At 50.2% G+C, this 16,344-nt stretch overlaps 1 protein-coding gene across 1 annotated transcript; it reads right to left on the bottom strand.

Moving 5' to 3' along the window:
• Positions 1 to 9,782: 9,782 nt before the first annotated feature.
• On the bottom strand, positions 9,783 to 12,359 carry APOA4 (apolipoprotein A4). The gene is made up of 3 exons (XM_032640677.1): positions 12,199 to 12,359; positions 11,707 to 11,833; positions 9,783 to 10,906 (listed from the first exon to the last, which is right to left on the bottom strand). The coding sequence occupies exons 1-3, from the start codon at positions 12,245 to 12,247 to the stop codon at positions 9,940 to 9,942; spliced, it is 1,143 nt and encodes a 380-aa protein (XP_032496568.1). The 5' UTR covers positions 12,248 to 12,359; the 3' UTR covers positions 9,783 to 9,939.
• Positions 12,360 to 16,344: the final 3,985 nt, after the last annotated feature.

Here is a 16,344-nt window from a genome sequence, read left to right as displayed (position 1 = left end):
TAGTGATAGACTTTGGGGAGAGAAAGGAAATGGGGAGGGACTTTCACTATATCTGTCAGATTCTATTCCTTTAAAAAAAAATTCTAAGACATGAACATTAATATTCGTTGAATCTTGGAAAGGGGTGCATGGATGTTGATAACTCTGTCACATGTACCTGTATGTATGTTTGAAATATTTCATTGTAAAATTTTAAAAATAAAAAGCAAGAGATTAAATTGATGGAGAGATAAAGGAAATAAAGGCTTAAGAGTATCGCTGGTTTTGTACACAAGAGGCTCCTGGTTAGCCCAATAGAGGCAGATGCAGTGGCTCCATGGAGGTAGAAGCCAGATAGAGGGAAGTAAGGAGAAATGAAGGAAGGAAGGGGCTTGAATGGACCTTTGGTGTAGCTGCTTTGGGGGAGCAGGAGAGAGAACTGAGTAGGAACTCACAGAAGTCTTAATTAACAGACTAGTCAAGGGCCCACTAGAAGCTGGAGGTCTGAATATACAGTGGCATAAATAATAGCACAGTCTTCTCTAACAGGGTTCCATAAGGTGAAGTTGAAAAAGCAGAAGCCAGCTTTTTTTATATATATATAAATTTATTTATTTTATGTATTTTTATTTTTGGCTGCATCGGGTCTTCTTTGCTGTGTGCGGGCTTTCTCTAGTTGCGGCGAGCAGGGGCTACTCTTTGTTGCAGTGCACGGGCTTCTCTTTGCAGTGGCTTCTCTTATAGCGGAGCACAGGCTCTAGGCGCGTGGGCTTCAGTGGTTGTGGCGCACAGGCTTAGTTGCTCCGTGGCGTGTGGGATCTTCCCAGGCCAGGGCACGAACCCATGTCCCCTGCATTAGTAGGCAGATTCTCAACCACTGCGCCAGGGAAGCCCAGAAGCCAGCTTTTTGTGAGGAAAATGAAAGAGAAAGACAAGAGGACAAAGGGTCCAGGGAATTGCAAAAGCGTTGTTGAAGTAATGCACTGGATGGGAATGATGGAAGCAGGAGCCATGAATATGAGACAGAGAATGAGAGATCAGAAGGATGGGCACTGTGGCTGAAATGAGACAGAGGAAAAGGATGCTGAAATTGAGGAGGTCAAGGAGTTGAAGGTGTTTGGATGGGTTTTCCACATACATGATGCCACAGGCAGGAAGGCAGTCTCCGAGGAGAAGAGATAGATGGTCAACTAAGAGCCAGATGCTGAAGTCTGTAGTGAATGTGGAGGTCAACAATGAGGATCAGTGAGGGAGCATGGCCAGGTGGAGCCAGCCTCCAGGAGTCAGTGGTCTGGAAACAGCAACCGGGCTGCAAATCGTCTGCCTCTGTGAAGGAGGGCTGCAGGAGAAACCGGGGAGCAGGCATCCTGCACGAAGACCAAGTTCCCACAAAGGCCAGGAAGTGGAGAGAGTTCTAGGCAAGGCTGAAGATGCAGAGGCGTCTGATCCATGGGGCAATGGGAAAATTGGGAGGGAAGAGAACTTTGGGGTGTTGTGTAGAGAGAATAAACAAAGAAGGATGCAGGAGAGTGTAGGAGTGTTCATCTTGCCAGAGAGCCTTACTTTTGGGGCTGTGACCAGGAATGAAAGGGATGCGAGGCACAGTGGGTTTAGAAGAGAGGTTAATGTTGCATCCAACATGTCCAAAGCCTTGATGAAGGCAGCCGTTGACACTGAGACCAATATGGCTGGGACCTCAAGGGTGGGACCACTTACTGTGTTCCAGACACTCTGCCAGGTCTGGAGATGAACTTGGTACCAAGCAACACCCAACTAGATTACACTGTGAGCCCAGGGATGTTCCAAGTGCTACACAGCAAAGGACGAGTTCTCCAGGTGATGAAGGGAAGAAGCAGGATGCCAAGCAAGAGAAAAGACACGGAGGCCAGAAGTTATGCAATCCATAATATGAAAGAAGGGCTCAGTGTGGCTAGAGTGTGGTGGTAGGAAGGTAGCCTGAGCACATCTGCACGTCCCTCTGCCCCTCAGAGTCTGGCCCAGTAGGATTTGAAAATACTTGATAACAATAAGCCCTCTACTGAGCAACTCCCATGTGCCTGGTATTTACCCTTTATCATCTGTAATGCTCAAGTCAATACTCCGAGGTAGGTATTGTTATCCTCATTTTACTTACTGAGAAACTGAGGCTCAGAGGGATTCGGGAACTTGCTCAGGGTCTTACCCTGGGCCAGTCCCGGGTCTGTATAACTCTGAAGTCCATGCTCAGTACACCAACTCATGCTCAGGATGAGAGAGAACTCTGCTCGTGGTGCCTGTACCACACAAAGCCTCTACACACCTTACTGGGGGACCCAGGGACCCACGTGCTCAGTGGAAGACCAGGTGCCAGGAATTTATGATTCAGTAGAAAGAGGGCTGTTGAAACACAGGGGAGCCAGGGTCCATGTGTAAGCTGATCTGGGACAGGAACAATAGCTCAGGGCCAGCCAGGGAAAGGACAGCCAAGCTCGGGACAGCTGCCAAGTCATCATAGGGAATGGAGTCCACCCCTCCCTCCTTGTCCCATCCCACACTTAAATATGCCCCCTTCAGTGCCCCTTCTCTACTGTCCCCTACAGAGGTAGAAGCAGCTCTAGTTGTGGCTGGAACACCAGGTCCTTAGGTCTTTAGCCTTGTCAACCGTGGCCTCCACAGGCCATGATCCATTGTGCCTCAGAAACGCCCCACAACAAGATGTTTGTGTCAGAAACACCTACTGGTGGTGCAATAGCTAGATGAGACCTAGCTATTGACATGGACTCTGATACCACAAAATGTACTGAGCGCATTCTGAGTCAACACAGTGACGGGGGCCAAGAAAGATAAGGATTTTAGTTGTTTGGGTTTTGCTTATGTAAACCCTCCTTCATCACCAAAGGTTTGAGGCTCCTGGCAGTGAAAACTGAAATGATGATTATGGTTATGATGACGATGATGATGAGAGAGAGAAAGAGAGAAGACCCTCAGGACCAGTGAAAGTAAAAATTGTAGAAGACAATCAGGACCTGAGAAAGCACAAGACCTGAAGAACACAAGCACAAGCAATAAGGGCTGACAAAGTTGCAACAGTTGACTTTTGCGTTGGCTTTTGGGTTTCCTGGAAATCCATGAAGAGGGAAATTCAGTTAGTTACATAATTGTCGTAAGCAGAAGAAAGAAACAGACCAGAGTCAAAAGTAAAATAAGCTTTTCCAAACATGAGTCGCAAAATAAACATCTCTATGGGACTTTGTATACAAGGACTTTTGAATCGTATTAAAAAGTCACTGAGGGATGTCAATTTTGTATAAGATCAAGGTGAGGAAGCCCAAATATCTAAGCTTCTGGTGATAAGATCTGTGGATAGGATGAAGAGTGCCTGATATTTTTTAGTAGGATGTTCTGTCTATTAAAATATTAACTAACATTAATAAATAGCTTTTATTTTTAATCTAGGCATACGTTTAGATTTTTTTTACAAATTTATTTTTATGCACTCGGACTGTTTAGTAGCCTGATTTATTGTTTAGAATATGTCATACTTACAATCCATGTCAATTAATGTTCATTCACAATATGATTTTTAATAGAGATTAATGTGGACATATCATAATTTAACAACCTCCTCTTGTACATTGTGTTTTCTTAATTTTTAAAATTATAAACAGCAATGTAATGAACACTTTCATAGCTAAATGCATGCATTCTGTGGTTATTCTCTTACCATTAATTTTTAAATGGAAGAACATTTTCTAAACAGGTGTATCCCTGTTCACAAACCCTTTGCAGTAATACTGAGACCTCCCAGTGTTAGGACCAGTTAACCTCCCAGGTTGGAACCAGTGGCTTAGACTCTAAAGGAAAGATGCACCACAAAGCCTTCAGGCATTTTCTGTCTGTGTTACTTTCATGGATTTTCAGATACAAATTGAGTGCATGTATCTAATTTCACTTTTCTCTGAAACCTCCCTCAAAATGTAGTGAAGAGATTTTTTTCTTTTTTTTTTTTTAGAAAAGATGTAGACCCATAGAGACAGAAAGAATGGAAAAAAAGACCACAGCAAAAATTTGAAAGCTAGAAAGCAGACAGACCAGTTACAACTAATTTAGCAGGCCTGAGCAAACTGATCTGAAGTTGGCAGTGGGGAAAGATGAGTGCCAATCCGATTGATTGCACTGAATTCTCAAAATGTTAAGAATTGTAGTAAATCTTCTGCTAGCCAATGTTACACCCGTGTATGAATTAGTAATACCCTCCCTTTTCTCAAGACACTCTACTGCCATCTACCAGAAGTTTGTCATAATAAATATACAATTCCATGATGTCTACAGCGCGGGAAAGGTGCACTCGGAACTGTGCCCTGCACAGCTTGCACAGCCATACATACCAGCCCTGACCTGGAGGCACCAGGTACCACTGAAAATAGACATGAATGAAGAGGCTGTTGTAAAATATGAAAGACTGGTTAAAACTATTTAAAAAGCTGGAAAAGCTTTAGCTTTATCTCTCTCACCATGGCGAAAGATTGGAGGTTTATTCTCTGAAAAGGGGAGGACCGAATATCTATGGAAAGAGAATGCCTGGCAGAGCTGAGGACAGGCAGAGAATGCCTGGCAGAGTTCTGAGTACCAGAAATAGAGGGATTAAATCAAAGTGTGCCCTCTGAATGCTGAGTCCCATCCTGCTTCTTCCACTTGGCCCCCGGGGAGCACTGGTATCCCGGCCTTTACCCTCCAGGCAGGAGAGTAGGAGAAACTTCCTAGGGAAACATGACCTGCTCAAAGGAAAATACCTAACTATTTTTACTTTGGGGATTCCCGAACTAAACTTTCCAGTGGATCACCCAACAGTGAAGCTCATAGTCAACAATACTATGTACTCATGTACATGGAGCTTCAAATCAGCTTTTAAATCCCCACTCTGCAGTTTAAGCAGATAAGCAAAGTTTACCAGGCATTTGAGGAAAGAGCCTAACATGAAAGATAGAGACCAAAACAAACAGACATTTAAAATGGAACTTGAAGAAAACTGAGATTATGCAGACAGGAGAACACTTAAAAATACCATTAATATCATCAGAGGGTTAAAAAAGTATATTACAATGATGAAACAAGAACAGGATACTACGAAAGAACATTCACAGAATTTTTTTTAAAAAGCCCTTGCAAATTAAAAACACAATTGTAGAAACAGAAAACAGAATAAAGTGTGAGGAAATCTCCCAGAAAGGAGAGCATGCAGAGATGGAAGAAATAAGTGAAAAGAAAATTAGAAGACTTGTCCAGGAAGGTCCTATTATTGGAAGCGACTGAGCAAAAGTGGTACAATCATCTTAGAAAACAATTTTGCATTACCTGGTAAAGATGAACATACGTATACTGTACCACTGAGCAAGAGAATAAAGATTTATTAAATTCATTCATTTATCCAACAAATATTTATTGAGCACCTGCTAAGTCATCGTGCTGGGCATTGACTATACAAGAATAATAAACAAGATAGACAAGACCTCTGCCCTCACAGAAACCAACCAAGATTCTCATCTCAAGGCAGCTGGGAAGTATGACCCATCTCAGGCTCAATTTTGTCCACAAGGTTTGGGTTTTCGTGCAAGGAGTCTCTGGATAGATTTCCTGTGGGCAGAACATGTGTATGAAGGAATTGTAATTATTCTGTGGCTCAAAAGAGGAGTAAAAATTAGAACAAAGCTGGATTGAGAAAGAACCAATTTAATTTTTTTAATTTTGATAACCTTGAACAGAGTTGTCCAAAGATGGAATCAATTGTTTGGGGAGGTGGTAAGTTGGCTGTCAGTGGAGGTGTTCAATACTAAGCAGGATTCATTCACTGAGTGATTGCATGATGGCCATGTGCTGGGCACTGGGCTAGGCACTGTGTATTAGTTAGCCATTGCTGCATTGCAAATCACCCCCAAATTTAATGTCTTATGATCTCTCACAGTTTCTGTGGGTCAGTGGCTTGGCTGTGTGGTTCTGGTTCGGGATCTGTCATGAGATTGCAACTAGGACGTTGCCCGGGTCTACACTCATCTAAAGGCTTGACCAAGGCTGGAGGATCTGTTTCCAAGGTGGCTTACTCGTATGGCTGGCAAGTCGGTGCTGGCTGTTGAGGAGGGGCATTGAGTTGGAGTTCCTTCCTATGTGGACCCCTCCACAGGGCTGCCTGAGTGTCATCACAACATGGTGGCTGTCTTCCCTCAGAGTCAACGGTCTAAGAGAAAGCAGGATGGGAGCCACAATGGCCTTTTTGCCCTAGCTTTGGGAGTCATATACCATGACTTTCACGAAGCCTATTGATCACCTCGGTCAGCCCTCTTCAATGTGAGAGGGGCCACACAAGGTCGTGAGTGCCAGCGAGATGAGGATCAGTCTCAGAGGCTGGCTACCACAGTGTGAATGCGATGATGAACAAACGAGTGGGGTGCCTGACCTCAAGAGTCTGTTAGTGTAGAGTTAGGATTTTTCTTAGAGATGATGTCAAAGGAACAGGACTGAGACACAAGACAGATCCCTCCAATCCTAACGTCCTGTGATTTTGCTCTTCTAGGTCTTAGTTCTTTACTCACTGTACCACTAAGCCACCATCTCAGAACCAGCAACTCACATCCTCGTTCTTCTGCCACGGGCAATTCTGAGGTCTCCATTATTAGCTGCTTGTCATCACACGGCGACATAACGTGGTCCCACTCTTGGTGCTCTCAGATACAGAAGTCCCTGGATAACCCCACGCTTGTTGTTTCTCTCCCCAGAGTGCACCACTGCCTGTTCTCCTCTTCCTGGGAGCGCAAGGTGTCCTATGATAATGCCAAGAGAACACTGTGTCCCCATGCGGGAGCTGCTTTCGATCCAGCTGGGCAATCCCTCAACAGCAGCAATGCCCTGTGGGTTCAAGAGGAGAGCAGACCCCGCCCCCCTTTACCCTGCTGTGCTCTTCTGTCCCTAATCAGGGCCATGCCAACCACCAGACACTTCAGGGGCCGTGACCCCTCGGACGTTCTCAGATGACTTTTTACCTTCAAGCTTTGTGGAAGGGTGCAGGGGTATGGCTAATGTCTTAGCCTGGCCCACACTGGTGCTGGTCGACCCTCGGTTTGGTGCACTAACCCATGCGCACGGAGGAGTCTGTTATCTCCAGTTCACCCGAGGAGCCAGAGGTAGCTGGGGGAGCTTCAGACCTGAAATTGTGCTGGGCTCTGGGAGGACCATTGGGAGACACTGATGTGGGCTGCACCGGAGTCCAGAAAACGCCCTCCTCTGCCACTCACAAGGGACTCTTAGGGCTCAGTTCTCCCGTGTGTAAGTGCTTCAGTCTTGCCAGGTGGTAAAAACCGGATCCTGGCGAAACTCTGGTGAATATTTATTTACTTGTTTGTTTGTTTCTAGTTTTTAAAGTAATACTATTAGGATGGCTATTTTTAAACACGACAACAGAAAATAACAAGTGTTGGAGAAGACGAGAGAAAACAAACCCTTGTGCACTGTTGGTGGGGATGTAAAATTGTGTAGCTGCTGTAAAACACAATATGGAGGTTCCTCAAAAAATTAAACAGAATTACCGTGTGATCCAGCAATTCCACTTCTGAGTATATTCACAGAAGAATTGAAAGTAGGGACTTGAAGAGGTATTTCTACACCCATATGCATAGCTGCATTCTTCACAACAGCCAAAAGGTGGAAGCAACACAAGTGTGCACAGACAGATGAATGGATAAACAGAATGTGATCTATACATGCAATGGAATAGTATGCAGCGGTCAAAAGGAATGAAATTCTGATATATGCTACGACACGAGTGAATCCTGAAAACATTATGCTAAGTGGAAGAAGCCAGACACAAAAGTAAAACTATTGTATGATTCCACTTACATGAACTATCTGGAATAGGCAAACTCTAAGAGACAGAAAGCAGACAAGCAATTACCAGGAGGTGGAATGGGGGAGTGGTAATGGGGAATTACTTAACGGATACAGAGTTTCTGTGTGGTGATGAAGAAGTTTTGGAGATAGTGGTGATGGTTGTACAACATTGTGAATGTAATTAATGCCACGCCACTAAACTGTACACTTAAAATGGTTAAAATGGCAAATTTTACGTTATATATATTTTACCACAATAAAAAACTAATACTAAAACATTATCTTAAAGTCCCAACACTACATAAATCTATAAAGTAGAAAGAAAAATCCCATTCTCCGGAGAGGAGACCTGATGAATTTACCATCTAGGTTTAGAGAGTTCTTTCTTCTGTGTAGTGGGCATCCCCTCTTCTCTATGGGATTCTTGGTGGGGCTTACACTTCCCACTGTGCTGGGCTTACCCTGGTGGCGCCACAGCCTGGTAGTTAAAAGTAAAGTTCTCTAGCTGGATGGCCTGGGTTCCAATCCCAATTCCACCACTTGCTAGATAACGTTACTTCAGCATTCTGTACTGCCTTTTTCTCACCTACTGCATCTTTGATGTCACTTTCTGTTGTGAGGATTATATGAGTCGATGTGGTACATATACCATGATTTCTTAAAGCATCTAGCATTAATGAGTAGAGTGTCAGCTTTAGTGTCATCTCTGTATTTAAAATTTCTAGAAGCTTCTGCCACTGGTCGTTCCTTATTGGCCATGATCTTGGGGTGTGGGGCAGGGGGTAGCTTCCTCTTTTACTCCCTATCGTCCCTTGGTGTCTTTCCCTTGAAAGCCCTGTACCCCCATTCTGGGAAGGAAAGGGGTGTCGGGCTAGACTTGGAGACCTGGGGTCAGAGCTAACAGCTGGGAAGTCAAGTCATCTGGGACAAAGGCTTGAACTGGCCCTTCTCTGGGGCTCCCTCCTGGGGAGGGTCTGTGAGCCTCTGAGGGTGGGGGGATACCCCACCTCCGAGGCTGCAGCAGCAGTCCACAGCTGGCTGTGCTGGTGAAACTGCTCAGAGCCCGACTCCTCTTCCCCTGCCCCTTGCCCCAGCAGTTGGCAACCCGGGCCCCAGACCGACAGGTCCCTTTGCAGGAGGCTCCAGGGCAGAGCTCACCAGGGCCCCACGGGCACCTGCTCCTCCCGACCTCCCAGGACTCTGCCTGGTCTCTAGGTCGCATTCCTCAACTCTGGAGACCATGGGTTTAGCAGTCAAGAAATTTCTGAAATAAGCATGAATCGATATAATGGAAGTGTGGCGGGGTGGGGTAGAATAAATCAAAATTCACAGAAATAAGTCGGGTTAAAGGCACAAAAGAGCTTATGCCAGGAGGGACATCTCCCCCACTGTGCCGTGAGCTCTCCAAAGCCAAAGACCCTGTCCTGACTACCTCGGTGGCCCTCTCAGAGTGAAGCACATTGTCAGACCGATGCTCCACAAAAGCTATTTTGCTCATTGCCTGGTGCCTGTGATTCCACATACAAGAAATATCTAGAGCAGGCAAACTCACTGAGACGGAAAGTAGTGGTTGCCGAGGACCGGGGAAAAGTTACTGTTTAATGGTTATGGAGTTTCAGGTGGGAAGATGAAAAAGTTCTGGAGATGGATGGTAGTGACGGTTGCACAACGAGGTTAATGTACTTAATTGAAGACATCTGTTGGCTAAGTGAACAGAAACGGGCTGCATATTTCATCTTTGGATAACACGTGACGTCTTTATCCACCTCCCCCTTCGAGCTACCCCCACACCTCTCTCAGCACACCCTGCCCTCCCCCCTACCCCCGTCGCACCTCCCAGCCCTCCGTGTCCCTCTAAGCATCCCCTGGCAGCCCCTGCTAAGCTTTGCCAAGCTCTCACCTCAGGCCCTGCAACACCAAGGATCCCCATGGTAACCAGACTGGGCTAGTTTCTCAGCAGCTTTATTGAGTAGCGAGAGGTAGTGTCACTTTCCACTGGACAGGTATCCACGGGTTGGTACCAGGACTGCTTTGGGACAGACAGACAGACAGGGGGCAGGGCAGGGCAGGTGTCAGTGGTGGGGCAGGAGCAGCAGGTGTAGCTCAGCCCTCCAAAGGGGCAGGCGTCGGCTCCTGGGCGGTGAGGGCGTGGGCCTGGATCTCTTCCTCCTTGAGGGTGTTGAAGAAGGTGTTGACTTTGTCCCGCAGGTCCTTCTCCAGGAAGCTCAGGTGGTGTTCCACGTCCCCCGCCAGGGGGCCCAGCTTCTGCCTGAGCCCCTCCACCTGCTGCACCATAGCTTTGTTGAAGGTCTCGCCGTAGGGCTCCACGGTGTGGCGGAATTTCTCCACCTGCTGATCCAGGAGGCTGCTCAGCTCGGCCAGCGACTTCTGCAGCTCCTGGACGTTGCCCTGCAGATTGCCACGCACGCTGTCGGTCACGGGCACCAGCTTCTCCCGCAGCTCCTCCGCGCGGGCCGAGACCTTGGCCTTCAGCTCCTCGGCGTGCTTCTTCATCTGGAAGGCCAGGCCCTCGAGCTGGTGGCTGAGCTTCCCCTGGACGTCCTGCGCGTAGGGGGCCAGGCTGCGGCGCAGCTCCTCCACGTTCTGGTCGATCTTGGCCTTGAGCTCGTCGGTGTAGGGCGTGAGGCGCGCCTTGAGCTCCTCCACGTTCTGGTCGATCTTGGCCTTGAGCTCGTCGGCGTAGGGCGCCAGCGAGGCCTGCAGGTTGTCCATGTTCTGCCTCAGCACCGCCTCCATGCGCTGGGCGTAGGGCGTCAGCTGGCGCTGCAGCTGCTGGGTCTGGGCGTTGACCTGCGCGCGCAGCTCCTCCACGTAGGGCTCCAGGCGCTGTTGCAGCTGGCGCATGTTGGCCCCGATCTTCTGGCTCACCTCGCTGGTGTGGGGCAGCAGCCGGGCCCGCAGCTCCTCCAGCTCTTTCCGGATCTCCTCCTTCAGCTTCTCTGAGTCTTCGGTCAGGCGTCCGTGCAGCTCCGTGGCAAAGGGCACCAGCTTCTTCTGCAGGTCATCCGTGTAGGTGTTCACCTCCCCAAGTTTGTCTTGGAAGAGGGTGCTGGGGCGAAAGGACACAAGGGGGCCACCGTTACGCTTGGCCCTCCATGCCGGGACCTTGACTCCTTACCTAGCACTCACCTTACACACACCTGCCTAGGCCAGGTGAGTGTGCAGGTTACTGAGTCCACCCATCTTCTCCCTGTGGCCTTCCCTATGGTGGATCATGATTTGAGCAAATGGATGTAATAGACAAAGGTATTAACATTGGACTCATATCTCTGAATCTCCCCCTGAGCTTGAGTCACAATATCTACCTATCATGTGACCTGGAGCAGTTTGCTTTCCTCTGCTTACCTGTAAAGTAAAACGTGTGGACTCTGAGGTCCTTCCCAGCCCAGGTGTGCTGTGACAGAGATCACATTCCCCAGTAGAATGTTATGTTCTGGACCTCTTCCAGCATCTTCTAGCTACACCAGGTGCTGCTTCCCTGCCATGTGCCCACCCTCAGAAGCTTGCCAAATATCCCCACCTCCCTTCCCATGATTTCACAGAGGCTTGTCCTTCTGGAATGTATTAGAAGCCAGCTCACACGACATTTCTTTCCCTTCCTTTCTTCTGCAGCCGCAATACTAAGATGTGGCCATTCGTCATGCTCTAGAAAGTTAAAGCAGGGATTATTCAGCCCAACTTTTCTGTTTGTATATGTGGCTCCCAGGTCTGGAGACCTTGGGTCACCGGTGAGTTGGTGGCAGGGCAGTGGGTACCCTAAGCTCTGGTCTCCTGCCTCCGATTTCAGCCCTTGCCCACTCATCGCATGGCCTTTAAGAAGCTCCGCCTTGCAAGCTCTGCCCCTCTTACTTGAGCTGCTGGGTGAGCTCAGACTGCTGGAGATGTTCCACAGCCTTCTTGGCATTGTTGCTCAGCTGGCTGAAGTAGTCCCAAATCACAGTGGCCACCTGGTCGGCACTGACCTCCGCCTGGGCACCTGGGTGGAAAACAGAGCAATTCATGAGGACCTGTCTCCTTCCCTGCCCCTCTGCACCAGCCTTGAGCTGCAGGCCAGGTGATGGGGGGGAGCCCAGCCACTGATTTCCTTCTCTACGCTTGGCTAGTTGGAAGCCACGGGGGTATGTAAAACAGGTATAGCACCAATGCCAGGGGGCCCACCGCTGTGAATGGACTAGGTCCTGTGAGCCGGGTGGCAACCGGGCAGCCGCCTGCATCCAGCTGAGGGCTGACAGGCGCTCAGAACTGTCCTCTTACCTTGGCCTCAGACTCTCCACCCTTCCCTGCCTGATGCAACAGATGGGTCCTGCCTGAAAGTCCCATCCAAAGGCAGCTCCTACTCACCGGTGACAGCCACCAGGGCCAGGCTCAGGACCACAGCCTTCAGGAACATCCTGGGCTCCTTGCTGGGCTGGAAAAGTCTCTTACTGCGCTGGATCCTTCCTGGGTTCAGAGGGGCCAAAGGAGAGCTTCTCAGGTAGTTCACCTATGCTGCTGTTCGAACTGATTGAAGCTCAGAGCCAGCCAGACATTTAAATCCTCACCGGGCTGCACTCCCCGCCTTCCTCCCCATTGTGACTCCACGCTGGAAGGTGACACATTCCCAGGAGGCCTCTTGGACTTTCGTGACCCTAAGGCAACGTGGAAGCTGACGGCAGACTGGAGCCCGGGCAGCAGTCAGAAGCTCTGTGCACGTGCCCCACCCAGCATTGAAGGGAGGATGGGTGGGGGGCCGTGAGCCGGGGAAGAAACAAGGCCTAGGGAACACCTGAGCCTGGGACTGATGCCCCAGAGGCCCTGTGGCAGCTCTGAGTCTGTGCCAGGCTTGGTGGGGGTGATGGGGAGGCAAAGTTCACAGCTCCTCTGTCTGCTCCAGTGAGGAGTGGCCTCCCACTCCTACATCCCCAGACCCGGACTCCATCTCAGAGCACCAGACTCTGGGCTGGGACATCCAGGGCCACAGGTGCGGGCAGCGAGCTGAGATCCAGTGCTCTGGTCAAGGTGCACCCAGGAGCAGGGGACCCCTGCAAGCCTTTGGGAATGTGGGTGGAGTTGGGAGGTGTCCCGTGTTGAAGGTGTTAACTGTAAGTGTGCTTCATGTCCCATCACTGCCAAGTGTGTCACCTTGGTCTAGTGATTCAACTTGGCCTAGCCCTGAGCCTCGGTTTCTCCTTTGAAAGATGGGGTTGTTGGGTATAGTAAATGAGATATCACTGGGGAAGTGAGTGGTATAGTGCCTGACAGAGTGAGCACTAAAACTTAGTTGTTATTGTTGTTAATAATAATATTACTATTGTCCTAATTTGGATCAAAGCAGGGAATACAGTAGAGTGCTCACGGCTCCACTGAGAGTGGCAGAGTTAGACCCAACCCTCCGGCGGTCATCAGGCAGGCGTGATGCAGGGTGAGGGGCAGGCTGGCCTGAGGCCTGATTTCTGCCCACCTCTCCAGCCACACTCCCTGGGTGGGAGCAGTCAGCTTGTGATGAATCACAGGACCTGAGGCTCTCAGGGGGCCTCTCACCAGGGGATGATGGGGATGGTGGTGGTGTCCAGGAGATCTTCTACTTGGGCTTCCAACGTTCTCTCCAAATGAGATCACACACAGGAAGATATCCACCAAGAAGGCGACACAGCCTGGTCAGCTTGGGCCCCTCTGCTGGACCACACACCTCACTGTGAGAGACTCTGAGATGAGCTCCATCATATCGCACTGTTGGCTGTCCTCTGTGAGTGCAGTGCCTGGGACGTAGATGGGCTTCCAGTAGTCTCCCATTGGAATAGACCACAGTTGTGCTAACCCTGACTTCCATGTCTCCGTTTTTTCATATACCAGAAGTGGCTTGCTGTATCGTGGGATGGAAGACAGCTAGAAGGCTTTCTGATGCTTGCACCCCTTCTGCAGAGTCCCCACTACCCAGCAGTGTCCCACACCACCCGTGGTCACTTCCAGCATCAGGGAGCTCCTCCTTTCTGGAGCAGCCCGTGCCGTCTCGCAGTAGTTATTAAGGGTTCCGGTGCTGGAGTCGGACGCCCTGGGTTTGCGTGTGGGCTCCCCACGTACTGACTGTGTGATCTCGGGTGAGTGTCTTAACCTCTCTGAGCCCCGTCTGCCTCAGCAGGGCGTAGAATAGTACCCGCCTCCTGGGGAGTCAGGGAGCTAATCTGAGTAATGCTGGGAATGGTGCCTGGAGCAGAGTGGTCATCAAGCGCGAGCCACGTTTTACCCCTGAACGCTTTACCTCCCTGCAGCACTCCCGAATCAGGCACAGTCCAGCCTGGGCTAGGTGCAAAGGTCAGTGTACCATCCCTTCCCCCCTCCAGGCCAGAGATGAGGAGGGCAATGAGTCACCAAGGACACTCAGTTGAGTTTGGCCTCCTGGACTGACAGTCTGAGCAGTGGGCTTCTGGCTGGCACGGCTGAATCAGCACTGCCCAGTCCAGCCTTGTGGCAGGGGCGTGGGTCACAGAGGCTCATGTGCTAAGCCTCACTCGGACACAAGTGGAAGCAGAGTCAATCTAACCCCAGAGGACCATTTTTGGCCTCAGCTGGTCAGGCCTCCTCCCACCCACCCCCCTCCTCTCCTCCCACAACCAGTTATGGTCTGGGGGCCAAGCCTGGAGCGGTCTCCTCATTCCAGGGCAGCCATGGTCGCGGGGGAGGGAGAGAAGAAGGCGGGGAGAGGTGGCTTAGTCTGGGCCACCGATAAGACCCTTACTGAGATAGCCCTACTGAGACCCAGCTGGAGCTGCTGGGAGGGATACAGGCACAAAAAGGCACCAAGCCCTTTGAAAGAGTTAAGGTCCCAGGCCCCATGGCATGTCGCAACCCAGCTGCATGGGCCCGCACACCCAGGTTCTCTGCCCAGCGCGGCACCTCACTGCTGGGTCTCTCTGCCAGCGGCTTCTGACCTCCCTGGGATCAGTGGCCCATTGCTGAGCAGGACAGAGAGCACAGCCTCCTCCAGACCCTCCACATGCATGGAAAGAGAGCTGGAGGAAACAGGGCCAAGGGCTCCAGCCAGCGCATTCTAGCCTGCCCCAGCCCAGCCTGGAACCTGGACTCCCACTGTGGCCCTCACCCCCGGGGCCGAGGAACAGGCCAGAACAGAAGAGGGAAGTGGACACAGTTGCCCTCTACCTTCCCCAATGTCCACATCCTTCCGTGACCTCCTAATCACCTTCCTTTCCTCCCCACCCCATCACCAAAATCTGTACTCAGGATCTGAAACGGATTGACTCTGATGAGTGAGTGACACAAATCTCCAAGGGTCTCATCTCTCCAAGCGCTTTGGTACCAGCGTGGCTATTTGAACGCCTGGATTCTTGTTCCCAGCTCTGCCACTGATGGGCTATGGGTACTTGGGTAGGCCTCTGGCCCTGCCTTAGGTTTCTCACCTGTAAAATGGGGTTAATAATGTCTACTTCACAGGAATCTATTTGTATTTTAGCAGATAACAAGGTCTAAGTCAAAGGAATGAATCTGTATGGAGAAACTTCAAGTCTCAGCCACAGATAAAGAATTCTGAGGGTAGGGCCAGGTCACTTTCTCAGGCCTGTGATTTCACACTGTGGGTTTAGTTCCTTCCTCCTGAGAAGAGGACTGCCTGTTAAAAGCTCCACTTCTACATTGGAGGCCCCTCCCACCTTCAGACTATGCTGTCTAGGGAAGGACAAGGTGTTTGGGAGAAAGGGAGAGAGATTTATGAAGCCCCCTCCATGAACCAGCTGCTTTGTACATATCTCATTTACATTTCGCCGCGATTCTGGCATATCGGTATTCTAGCCGCATTTTACAGAGAACGTCGAGGCACTGAGGTGTTAGATCTCTGGCCCTGGGTCATATGAGTAAGTGCCAAAGTCATCATTTAAACCTAGAATTTCTTGGCTGTGACGTCTTCACATCCAGAAGACAAAGGCCCCTGATCCTGCCATCCAGGCTACAGCTCCCAGTGTGGGCCCAAGGAGCACCTCACCCCGAGAAGGGCCCAGGCCTCTCCTGGACAGCTGACCGCCCCTGTAGAGCTCGTCTGGCCCCTCTCGTCACCAGACCGGCCTCACACTACCTTGGTTCCCTTCAGTTGCCTAGCCAGCCAGGGGAGCTGAGGAAGCTGAAGCCTGAGGTGAGAGTACTCAGCGCTGGGACTCAATCCCAGCTGCCGCGGTTTGGGGAGGGCCCCAACCACGAGCCTGGATCCTGTTCCAGGGAATGTTATCAGTGGGTCCAGAGAGCAAGGTGAGGAGGAGGGGGTGGTAGGATAAAGGCCTGGGACTCAGAGCGGCCTTTGACCTTCTCCCACCACCCCCTGCTCTGGGATCAGCTCAAGGAGGCTTCTGGGTAAGCAGCACAAGGACTGAAGACCAGAGGTGGAGATGCTGGGGAGGTGGCTGTGTGCCCTTAACTGTGTCCCACCTCCCCGCACAAGCCTCTACCCATAGGTCTTCTGTGACTTCACTCTAGGCACCCCATCCCGACCCGCTGAGTTGCTCC

Source organism: Phocoena sinus, chromosome 8 (genome assembly GCF_008692025.1).
Source record: "Phocoena sinus isolate mPhoSin1 chromosome 8, mPhoSin1.pri, whole genome shotgun sequence".
NCBI classification, from domain to species: domain Eukaryota; kingdom Metazoa; phylum Chordata; class Mammalia; order Artiodactyla; family Phocoenidae; genus Phocoena; species Phocoena sinus.
Note: the sequence above shows the minus strand (reverse complement) of the source record. Positions and strands in the feature narration are given on the sequence as shown.